Source organism: Columba livia, chromosome 1, assembly GCF_036013475.1.
Source record: "Columba livia isolate bColLiv1 breed racing homer chromosome 1, bColLiv1.pat.W.v2, whole genome shotgun sequence".
Taxonomy (NCBI): Eukaryota; Metazoa; Chordata; class Aves; order Columbiformes; family Columbidae; genus Columba; species Columba livia.
The window spans coordinates 172,859,459-172,870,605 of NC_088602.1; the positions used below are offsets into that span (position 1 = coordinate 172,859,459).

An 11,147-nucleotide genomic window follows, 5' to 3' on the forward strand; every position below is an offset into this window, starting at 1 on the left:
GCGCGCGCGCGGTGCAGCGGGGCGGGGCGGCGGGGGGGGGGGGGGGCGAGCGGGGGGGGGGCGGGGGTGGCGGCCGCCTTCCCTTGCAAAACAAAAGGGAGCGGAGCGGCGGCAGCCCGGAGGATCCGTGGGGGTTTCGCTCCTTCTCTGCGCGGTTCGCCGGTGGGTTCGCGTGGGGCGCGGGCACGGCGGGTTTGCGGGGGGGTTGGACGGAGGGGAGTTGCGGGTGGGTGGGCCGGCTCGTGCAGGGGGTCCGGTGGGGCAGCGGCTCCGTGCTCGGGTGGGTGCTGGCGTGGGTGGCCCGTGGGAGAGGAAAGGAAAGAGGTTTTTAACCCTATAAAGGGAGGCGGCGGCTCCATCCCGGCCCAGTCCCGCAGCAGGTGCCCTTCGGCGGGCTCGGAGCACCCCCGGCCGCAACGGGCACCCCCACGGCCGCCTGCGCGGGGGGGTTCGCTGTGTGCCGGGCCCCTGCTGCAGGTGGGTTGCCTGCCGCCGACGCTTTCCTCTCTCCCGGGCCCCCCAGGTGAACCGTGACACCCCCCCGCGCCGTGTCACCACCATGTCCCGCCGCAGCCAGCGCCTCGTCACCACTCGCTATTACCCTGAGGACGACGATGCCACGACCAGCGGCAGCTCCCTGCTGGGGGGGCAGCAGCTCCCCTTCAAGGAGAGCAGTGGCAGGTTAGTGGGATGCAGGGGTTGGGGGGAACCTCCTCCCAAACGTGGCCAGGACGCTCCATCCCACACCAAGGACCAGGCGCTTTCCTGGGGTGGGGCATCAAAGCAGCTTGCAGAAGGGAACATGACAGCGAGCTTGCTGCGTTTCGGCATGGCTGCCGGCCACCTTGGCACTGGCTGTGCCCCCACTCTGGCAAAAGCCCCGTACTCCCCGCCCCTGGCACCGCTGTGCCCCCCATGCCCCAGCGCAGGAGGCCACTGCGGGCGGCTCGGGGTGGCTCTGAGCCCCCTCCCAGCCGCTGCCACCGCCTCCAGCTCGATGGCGGGAGGAACGGAGGGAGGTGCTGCGAGTGCCGGGCCGGAAAACCGCAGCGGTGCGAGCGGAAGCGGTGCCGGCAGCTGCCCGGGGACAGGCGGGAAGGCCTTTTGCAAAGCAGCGGTTGCACCTTCCGAAACCTGTCACCGTCCGGTACGGTGGGGGTGGGGCAGAAGGAAGTGGTGCTGGACAAGGGTTTGGGGTGAATTCCCCACTTCTCCCCCGTGGGTGCACTGTGACACCTCCCACTGTGTAAGCACACATGGCTGATGAGCCCGTTCTCACCCCGGGCAGGACGGTCAGGAGGAAATCGAGCAGCACCAAGCGCCTCTCTCCTGCCCCCAGCACCCAAACCTCCTACTACAGCGAGTCCATGATGAGCGAGTCCTACCTGGGAGGCAGCCGGGGCCTCGCTGCCCTGGGCAGCTCCATGCTGGATGATGCCCTGGACAGCAGCACGTACTGGGGTGAGCCCTCCCTTCCTCTCGTGGCATCTGGGGACCTCCCTGGTCACCAAAGAGGCATCGGGACTGCCACCCAAGCCAGCTGACTGGGTTGGCCCCGTGTGGGCATGGTGGTAGGTGGTTTCTCAGGGGGACTCTCTGTTTTGGGGGCAGGCGGGGAGCTCTCCAGCAGGAGAAGAAGAGGCACAGGGGACACTGAATCCAGTAAGATCAACGGGCTGCTGGAGAGCAAGACATATGACACTTACGCCTCTTCATCTGGGTACTCGTCGGAAGATGACTATAATGGTAAGGACGCACTAGCCTCTCTGTGGTGACAGGGATGCTTGGAGAGGTCTCCCTAAGGGGACCAGCCCAGGGCCTGGCTGTGCCCAGGGTGCTGCCAGCTCCCCCTGCATGCCACCTCCTGTGCGCAGCCTTTGCCCTGGGTGATGCACAGGGACGCAGGCTCTGTTTTTTGACTTAATGCCTCACTTCTTTTTTTCTAGGTCACTTTTACTCAGGCCAGAGTAGCTCCGGGTCGGGGCTGAGGACCGCAGCCTCCCGGGTGGGCTCCTTCCTCTGGCAGGTGTTCACCTCCCCGGGTGAGTGGGGGGCCTGGTGTGAGGTTTCTAGCAGCACCTTTCTTCCTCACCAGCATCTCCCCTCGCCACACGCTGTGTGTGCTGGTCCCTGATTGGGTGGAGGAGTGGGCGAATCCTCAGGGACAGAGGGGACATCTCTGGTGGGACCCTGCCTGAGGCTCAGTTTCTCTCCCGGCAGTTCGGTTCGTGGGGTGGCTATTCTCAGGGCTGGCAGCTGCCTGGCATCGCCTGACCGGCACAGCTCCCCGCCTGGGCAGCGTCCTCTTCTCCAGGTGAGTGTGGTGGTGGGACAGCAGGATGGGGGAGGCGTGGGGAAAACCTGCAGGACCCCGGAGAGGGGGTGTCCTGCAGACCCTGGCATGCCTGGGGTGGGCATCTTGTGCCAAAGCCCAGCTGGGCTTTGCTTTCCCTCTGGCCCCCATCCAGAGAAGTGCTGTGGTGGGGGAAGATGGCTGCTGTCCTTCAGGCACCTCTTTTATCTCCAGGCGCTACCCATGGGTGAAGAGATCCCTGCTTCTGCTCCTGCTTCTCCTGCTCCTTGCTGCTGCTGCCTATGGTAAGTCAGCCCAGCTCAATCTGTTGCCCTGAGATCTGGGGCAGCACAGAGCATCCCTCTGATGTACCTGGGGGATAGGGTGGCCCTGAGCTCATGATTCCTGGTACCCTGGTGCACCCTCACCCCTGCATTAGGTCCTCCTGGTAACTCCAAGCCATGCTGGTGGCTGAGCCCCTGCACATCCACCCTGTCCCCTGCTACAGCCCTTTACTGGCCTGCCATTTTAACCATCTCATTCCCTTGCATGCCCAGGAGCTTGGTACTTCTACCCATACGGGCTGTCGACGCTCAGTCTCCCTGCCTTCCCGTGGTGGGGAGCTGGAAAGCTTTCCTCCTCTGATGTGCCTGGGACAGGGGACCTGACTGTGCTGGACCAGGTAAGCCTTGGGGAAAGGGCAGCAGTGGCCCAGGTTGGGTGGGTGCCTTGCAGGGAGAGCCAGGACAGCGTGGTCCATGGCTCAAGGAGACCTTTCAGCTGATGGGGATGTTTGTCTGGGTTGGCTCCAGAAGGATGCTCTGGCTAGCTCTCCCTTTTTTGGATGGAAGGAGCTCCCATCGATCCTGTGAAATGGGGCAGGAGGGACCAGCAGATGCTGGGGTGGAGAATGAGACAGATGGTGGCTCGAAGCTGGTGGAAATGGCTTCTTCAGCTGTGGCCATCTTGCTCTCAGGGTGTCCCAGGGATGGAGCAGGGTAACATCTGCCCTCTCCTGGGACGCAGCAGATTAATAAGATGTCACTGACTCTGAGGACCGGGTAGCCTGGATCTCCTCTCACAGGGGTCCCTGTGGAGCAGCTGCCCCCCGAGGGTCTGTACCCCACCATGGGGCTGCATTGCACCCTGCCTTTGTCTCTGCAGGGGCTGCGGGGTGAGCACCGGCTCCTGGCTCGCTTCCAGGCCCTGGAGAAGCGCTTTGAGGCGCTGGAGGCCGAGGTGTCGCGGTGGGAGCTGCAGCGGGGGGCGGCAGCAGTGGTGGCAGGGGGAGAGCCACCCCCTGGGGACATCCTGGCGCTGCTGGAGGGGCTGGTGAGCCGCCGGGACACAGGGCTGAAGGAGCAACTCCGCAGTGACATGACCAGCCACCTCCAGGTGAGGGGTGTGGGGGGCACACGGGGAGATGGGGAAATGTCGGGCTGGGGTCTGACATTCTCCCCTGTTCCTCACCCCACAGGGTGAGCTGGCTGCCCTCCGAGCACAGGTGCAGAGGGATTTAGATGGGCGCCTGGGGAAGATGGCACAAGCTTCTCAGGTAAAGGGACAAGCATGCAGTGGTACCCAGGCAGGACATCCTCACCAGTGGCTTCACAGTTCTCACCCCTTCTCCTTCTCCTGGCAGGAGATGGAGGCACGGTTGCTGGAGCTGAACTCAGAATGGCAGAGGTAATGCTGGCTGTCTGGGCAGAGCCTTTGTTAGGGACAGGCAGTAGCAGGGTGAAATCCCCACAGCTGGGCTTGGGGAGGGGTTTCCAGGTCTGGTTTGCCTGGGGTGAAAGAGGTCGAGATGCTCAGTCTTGGGGGAGAAAGGACAGATGGATATGTGGATATCTTGGCAAGAAAGCACCGTGGCTGGTAGAAGGGTTCAAAGGGCAGTTGCAGAAAATTATCTTCACCACTGCTGTTTTGCATTGCTGTGGCCCTTCAGCCGAGGGGTGAGCTGGGAATGCTCTCCCACAGGATGCAGTAGAAGAGGCCGTTGCTGCAGGAATTGAAACCATTTTGGGCTGGAGATGGGGCTGAGCATAGGTGATGTGGGATGAACCTCCTTCCCCAGTCTGCAGAAGGAAGCTGGGACTGGTGGTGTGAAGCTTTGCTGCCTTTCTCTCGGCACAGCTCGGCACAGGAGAGCCTGCGAGGGAGCTTCCAGCGGGAGGTGGGCAAGCTGGAGCAGGAGGTGGCGGCACTGAGGAGGGAGCTGGCGGGCCTCAGGTCGGACCAGGAGGTGATGGGGAAGCACCTGGAGGGGATGCTGGAGCAGCTGAAGGCCGTGCGGGCTGATGTGAGTCCCTGGTCCCCACCCTGTTTGGCAGAGGGAGACGTTAGAGTCCCTGCCCCAGGACTGAGCTCTGTCCCCATTGTTTCAGTTGGAAGCACAGTTCCCAACATGGGTCAGTCGGTTCCTGTTGCAGTCCCAGCGGGATGGCACCGCTGGCTTCATTCTCCAGCGGGAAGACTTGCAAGCAGAGCTCCAGGCCCTGGAGAGCAAGATCCTGGCTAAAGTCTTGGAAGACAGGAGGCTGTCAGCACAGGATGCTCAGGCCCGTATCGGAGTAGCCCTGCGACAAGGGGGAGCCACGGGGGTGACAGAGGAGGTGAGTGCTGGCCTGAGCCCCAGGGTCATGATGGTGACAGCAGGTGTGGGATCAGGGTGTGTGTCCCATTGTGTGTGTACGGGGCAGGTGACATGTGCCTGGCAGACAGCAGAGCTGTGGGGACAGCCCTTACAGCTGGGACATGGATCCTGGGCTCATGTCTCACCTGGCAAGAGCATCCTTGGAACTCGTCCATTCCTTCTCTGCCACCAGCCTCCCCTGGGCTGCACCCCTGCCCTGGAAGGGGTTGCAAGTGGTTACATCCACAGTCCTGCGAGGCTCTTGTTGGCTTAAAATCTAAATTTCTGCTCATGCGTCTTTCACCCAGAAGGTGGGGCAGGTGCCAGCGAGGTTTCCATGAGCTGAGTGTTTTGCTTAACTCTGTCCTCAGCAGCGCCACTGAGTCACTCAGGGCAAAGCATTTCAGCAGAATGACACCAAGGGAAAAAATGAGCCTGCTTGCTTTGGAAAGAGTTGTTGGCAATTCCCTGGGGAGGTAGCAGAGGGAGGGATTAGGCTGGTATTAGCAGTCCCCACAGTCTGCACATGCCACAAAGTTTTGACCTAGAGTGGTGCTGCAGGGTCCCAGCTCCTGGGGCTGGGTTTGTCTCCAGAGGGATGCTCTGGCCAGCCCTCTGTTTTCTCCTCCCACTGATCCTGCAAGATGGGGCAGGAGGGACCAGCAGATCCTGGAGAGGACTGGGTGGCATGTCAGGTTGTGTCTAGTCCCTGCTGGGGGTACCCCTTCTCCCCAGGGGGTCAGCCCCTCTTTCGGGATGGGGACAGGCAAGGCCAGTGTGTCTGGGTACTGCCCCTTGGTTGCACAGCTCCTCTCGTCTGGGCTATTTTTAGCAACCTCTAACAAGGCTTCTCAGCCAGTTGTGTGTCCTCTCATTTTTGCCACGGTGATTCATCCCCTGGCTGTTTTGTGGGAAGTCTGTTCCCAGGCGGGTGGGGGCAGGACACCCGCCCCAGCCCCTCACTGCTCTTGTCCCCTCTGCTCCCACTGCAGCAAGTGCATCTCATCGTGGACCAGGCCCTGAAGCGCTTCAGCGAGGACCGCGTGGGAATGGTTGACTATGCCCTGGAGTCAGCAGGTAGGTGGTGGGGGCTCTCAGCTGCTCAGGATGAGCCAGCTGTCCTGGGGAGGGGACCGCAGGGTGCTGTGTGCAGCTTACAAGCTGCCGTCCCCTCTCTGTGCCAGGGGCCAGCGTCATCAACACTCGCTGCTCTGAAACCTACGAGACACGGACGGCACTGCTGAGCTTGTTCGGCATCCCCCTGTGGTACCACTCGCAGTCCCCCCGTGTCATCCTGCAGGTGAGCACCTTTGGGGCAAGACCCCACTGAAGAGGAGGATGGTCCAGGCTGGTTCTCATGTGAGTTTGGTGGGTTTTATTGGGCCTCTGCTGTCACTCCCAGCAAGCGGCCAGGCTGCTGTTCGGGGGGAGAACAGCAGTACTGATGGTGATAACGTTGGTGTCTCGCTCCTGCGCTTGTAGCCGGATGTCAACCCTGGGAACTGCTGGGCGTTTCGCGGGTCCCAGGGCTTTGCCGTCATCCGCCTCTCCAGCATCATCCGCCCCACAGCCGTGACATTGGAGCACATCCCAAAGGCGCTCTCACCCCAGGGGACCATCCCCAGCGCCCCCAAGGACTTCGCTGTCTATGTGAGTGCCCTCGCCTGGACCCGGGAGGAGAAGGGGTACATGTTGGGAGGGTGCTGTGGTGGAGGGCACAGGACAGGAAGGCTGGTGAGCCCCATACCTGGTATGCACCTGTGGGGCGCTCTGGGCGGTGGGTGTTAGCCTGAAGAGGGGGAGGAAGCAGTGTGAGGAGAGGAGAGAGGTTTCAGGAAGGGTTTGGGGGAATATCAATGGGAAAGGCATAATTCTCCATTTTCCCCCTTCATCCCCCCCCACTGGCCCCATTTGTCTCTTTTGGTCTGGAAGAGCAGGAGCAGGGGACAAAGTGCGCTTGTGTCTCCATCTCCCTCTCCCATCCTGGGTGTCCTCTTCAACTCTGCTTCTCCCTCTCTAACCATCCTGGTTCTCACTTTCTGCCTCCCTGCTCCCCCATAGGGCTTGAAGGAGGAGGGAGAGGAGGAGGGACTTCTCCTGGGGCAGTTCACCTACAACCATGATGGCAACCCCATCCAAACATTTTACTTGGAGGTAAGCGCTTTGCCCTTGGAGCATCTGACCCCAAGAAGACAATGAGGCATCTGGGGTCTCTGAGCTCTCAAGAGCTCAGGTTTTTTCTTCCTTCTCTCCCCAAGGGTGATGCCATAGGCACGTACCAGCTGGTGGAGCTCCGGGTGCTGAGCAATTGGGGCCACCCCGAATACACCTGCATCTACCGCTTCCGCGTGCATGGAGAGCCGGTGCACTGATCCCCGGCTCCCACGTGAGATGAGGATGGTGCCAGGCTGAGAGCAGGAGGAGATTCGTCTGGCTTGCTGCTTCGCACATAAAAATCCTGGGGTGTACCAGCAGCCGCCCTGGGGAGATGCTCCCCTCTGGGAAGAAGAGCTGGTGTTTAAGGGGCGAGGCTTTCACTCTTCCAAGGACCGGGGTGGTGAGGCAAGAGCATCCTACGTGGGTCCTAGCACAGCCTGGCTTGTTTTCAGTGCGTATTGGACATTTTTAACTTTTTAAGCTAATTTTTTTATTGGGTCTGCGCAGCCCCCAGTCCCTGTTACCCTGCTCCTCTCTGATGGCGTGCCTAGCGTGGCCGGGGCTTGGGAAAGGGGTATGTAGTTTCGTGATGTGCTTCACGCAGGCTTGAGCGCGACACGGTGTACGGGACTGTGGTGACCGGCTTGGTGCTGCCAGAGTAGGTGGGAGCTGACACGGCCACCAAGTCTCTCCCCTCCATGCATGAGGTCATTTCTCCTCCCTTGGTGTTGGTGGTGTAAAGATCTCCAGACCTTCGATGCTGGGTTGGCAGGAGGGAAATAAGACAGTATTACTGAAGTATTAACATAAAAGCAACAGTTTGAGGCAGCAGGAGGGGAGAAATTCAGCAGCTATTGTTGACGGAGCCTGCCCCAGTGCTGCTGTCCATCCGCTTGAGCCCTTCTGCTGGTGGCTGTGTTGGGTCTTGATGATGCCTTTGGCCTACCCATGTTAAGCTTGACAACGCTATTGAAAACTACTGTTGCCTGCTTCCCCTTTTGGGTTTGTTCTCATGGGGTTGTTTTGTTTTGGGGTTGTTTTGGGTTTTTTTTTGGGGTGTGGGGAGGGGGGTGTTTTCCTGTTGAGATGTTGAGGAATTTTTTTTTTTTTTTGTAGTAACAAAGGAAAAAAAATACTTTTTCCATGTGATTTCTACTTAACCAGAGAATGTTACATGGTGCCGCTTGGGCGAGTAGCTTAGATGCAGAGAGGGCTAGAGCTTTGTTTAGTAGGAGAATAGTGCACATGCACAGTAAGATAAGCTAGAACGAGATGAGCGGAGCTCTTAAATACAAGCTTTGGGTTGCCAGTGGCGTGGTGGTTGGACCTGGGAGACAAGGTCCTCTGTGGACTGCTGCTTGGCAGGGTGCTGGCGGCACTGCTGCCCTCCTTGCTCCGGAGATGTTCTCCGAGACTGCAACGTGTGGCTGTGGCCTGTCACCCGTGGCTGCACCTGTGCACGAGTGACTGTTCACAGCGAGTGGGAGCTGCTGCTCTGCACGACTGTCTCTGTGCCTGGGTGGTCTCTGGGGTGGGAGATGGGGCAGTCTACAGGGGTTACTGGTGCAGGTGTGCTGCTGCACCTCAGGGTGGTGGCAGCAGGGCCTCCCCCGCCTGCAGTGCTCGGGGCTGTCTTTGTCACCTCCCAGTGCCCTGTGGCAGATGGCTGGTGCAGGCTGGCCTCCTTTCTTTTGGAAGTGCTCCCTTTTCTGTCCTGCCTTCTCCTCCCTGTGTTTGCCCAGCCTTGGCTGCAAAGGGCTGTGGTGGAGCAGGACAAGGAGTTCTGCCTGCATCGGGCACGTAAATCCTGCCTGTGCCCTGCATGTGATGGTGGAGCTGTGGCAGGGGACCACAGGAAGGATGCACAGGGACCTGCCCCAAGCTGAGGAGTACCAGGGCCATCTGGCCACTCCACCTCCTGGCTGCTTGCAGCACACAATGAGTTTGGCTTATGTTCTTGGACAGTGTTTACAACCTCCACATTTGTCTTGCGTTTTGTTGAAAGAAAAGCTAAAGGGCTGGTGTTTAACGTTTCAGCTCTGTCTGATGCTGGCATCATCTGTAAGCACTGGGGAAGCACCCCAAATCCAGCCCTGCTCCTGTCTTCTCTGTTTGAAGTGCTGCAGGGTGAGGGGAGTAGAGGAGGGGAAAGGGCTGAAGAAGCATCTCCCTTCACCATGCCCCAATGGGTGTTGGGCAGCAGGGCCAAGCCCTGCACCCCTCTGCCAGCCCAAAGGGCTGAGGGTGATGGTGGTGTGTCCCTTCTGGAGAGGTCTCCTCCCTTCCAGCAAGGGAAGTGACTTTGAAGGTGCAGCCCCATCTCCGACAAGTTAAAATTACCCTGTGCAGCCCCCTGCAGAGCTGGGAGGCCCTGCTGCTGGGAGAAAGTGGACCCACAGCCAGATCCAGTGAGGATAAATTCTCTCCTCTATTGAGCATAGTCTTAATTCTTGGCATCTGCTGCCAAAGTTATTTTAAACTTGTCTGCAGCTGCCTGCTTGCCTTGGAGTCATGTCTGTGAGTGCCCTGTGTGCAGAGAGTTGTGCTTTATGAATGCCTAGACCTGTCCTGGGCTCGGCAGAGCAGCTCCTGTATTTAATTGAATGAGAAACAGAAAGCAGAGATGGAGCTCTCCCCTTTCCCCAGGGGTCTTCTGGCACCTGGAGCAAATGCTGTAACCATGAGGCTGGAAAACCCCTTTTCTTACCTCCCTTCTGGTTCCCTGGTCTCTGGGCTGGGCTGTTGGGTCTTTGCCCAAGAATAAACAGTTTCATGGTAAATCAGGCATGCTGGTGAGAAGTAGGGAAAAGGGGGAACCTCTTTTCCAGAGAATGGAGCTGGAGCAGGGTCTCTGCTCCTTCCAAGGGGGTGTTAACCACAGGTTCTGGTATAGGGAGCATCTGGCTTTATAGGGCAAGCCTTACTGGTCCTTTAGAGATGAAAATAACACTCCTTCTGGGGTAAAACCCCCTGGAGCCACCAGGGAGAGGTCACCCCTGGGGTTTACACCCTTCTCCAGGGGCTAGTGCTGGTTTTAGAGGCCTCCTTGCCATGCTGACTGCAGGAGGATCCCCAGGGGGACGTGCTGAGGCTACCTGCAGCCCGAGCGCAGGGGCCCAGGCAGCTGCCCTGCACCAGCAGCAGCTCGCAGCGTTCTGTGGCGTTTTCCCAAGCTGCAGAGGAAAAGAGGGCACTCAACTGCTGCTTCAGCACCGTGCATCTCCGCCCAGGGATATTTAATCCCAGTGCTGATGCAGAAGGTGAAGCTGGTGAGGCAGGAGAAATGCTAAACAGCTGTCAGAGCAGATTTCCCTTATTTACTCTATTTCCCTCTTCTATTCTCCCTCCTTGTCAGTTTGCCCCATACATGTGTTACGAATTAGCCCTGCAGAAACAGACGGTTACAGGCAGGAGACGAGTTTGTATTTGATGCTGTAGCCTGTTGCAAATGCTGCACTGTTTTGTTCATTTTATTTTTTAATCAACAGATTGTAATTTATGCCTATGCAAGAAAAAAAAAAAAAGACCAAGACAAATAAATTATATCAAAACTGCTGTGTTCTGGGTGCATTGCAGGGGGGGTTTGCTGGCGGGAACAATACAGGGGTGGTAGACAGAGCTATTTTTATAGCTCTCCTGGAACACAAATCCTTATTTTCCAGGCTGACATACTAAACCTAGGGTCAGCAGTTTTCACCTTGTCATCAGGTACGCTCCAGGATGCAAAAGCTGCTTAAAGCAATGGTGAAAACAAGACTTCCTCTTAAAAACTTGAATTTCTTGGGGCATTTAAAATACTGCATTTTTGATGACTTTTAGCAGTCTAGGTCTGTGACAGACCAAGGCTGTGTGCTCAGTCCATCCTCCACTGACCTCAAAGTTGTCCCTGGCTATCGGCCTGCCCTCTACCTTGTCATGGCCATAAGCAGAACCCAACTGGGCCCTGGAGTGGCAAATGAGGCTCAGCTTAACACAAACCACAAGTAAGGGCAGCTGTGTGTTGCTGTCTTTTCCTTAACAAGAGCTGTAAATTACTCAACAGGCAGCTAAGTGCGAGTAGAA

General features: G+C 58.5%; 1 protein-coding gene across 2 annotated transcripts; it reads left to right on the forward strand.

The window, feature by feature from the left end:
• The first annotated feature begins 41 nt into the window (after positions 1-41).
• On the forward strand, positions 42-10,636 carry SUN2 (Sad1 and UNC84 domain containing 2). 2 transcript variants are annotated; one of them, XM_065047114.1, is made up of 18 exons: positions 42-162; positions 524-681; positions 1,289-1,461; positions 1,612-1,746; positions 1,947-2,042; positions 2,221-2,314; positions 2,528-2,598; positions 2,851-2,975; positions 3,497-3,688; positions 3,771-3,848; positions 3,936-3,979; positions 4,430-4,595; positions 4,681-4,908; positions 5,921-6,005; positions 6,113-6,228; positions 6,411-6,578; positions 6,990-7,082; positions 7,187-10,636. In XM_065047114.1, exons 2-18 carry the CDS (start codon positions 560-562, stop codon positions 7,298-7,300), a joined length of 2,100 nt encoding a protein of 699 aa, XP_064903186.1. In that variant the 5' UTR covers positions 42-162; positions 524-559; the 3' UTR covers positions 7,301-10,636. The 2 variants fall into 2 exon arrangements, with proteins under 2 accessions (XP_064903186.1, XP_064903193.1); XM_065047121.1 differs by having other exon boundaries at positions 49-162; positions 3,458-3,688.
• Positions 10,637-11,147: the final 511 nt, after the last annotated feature.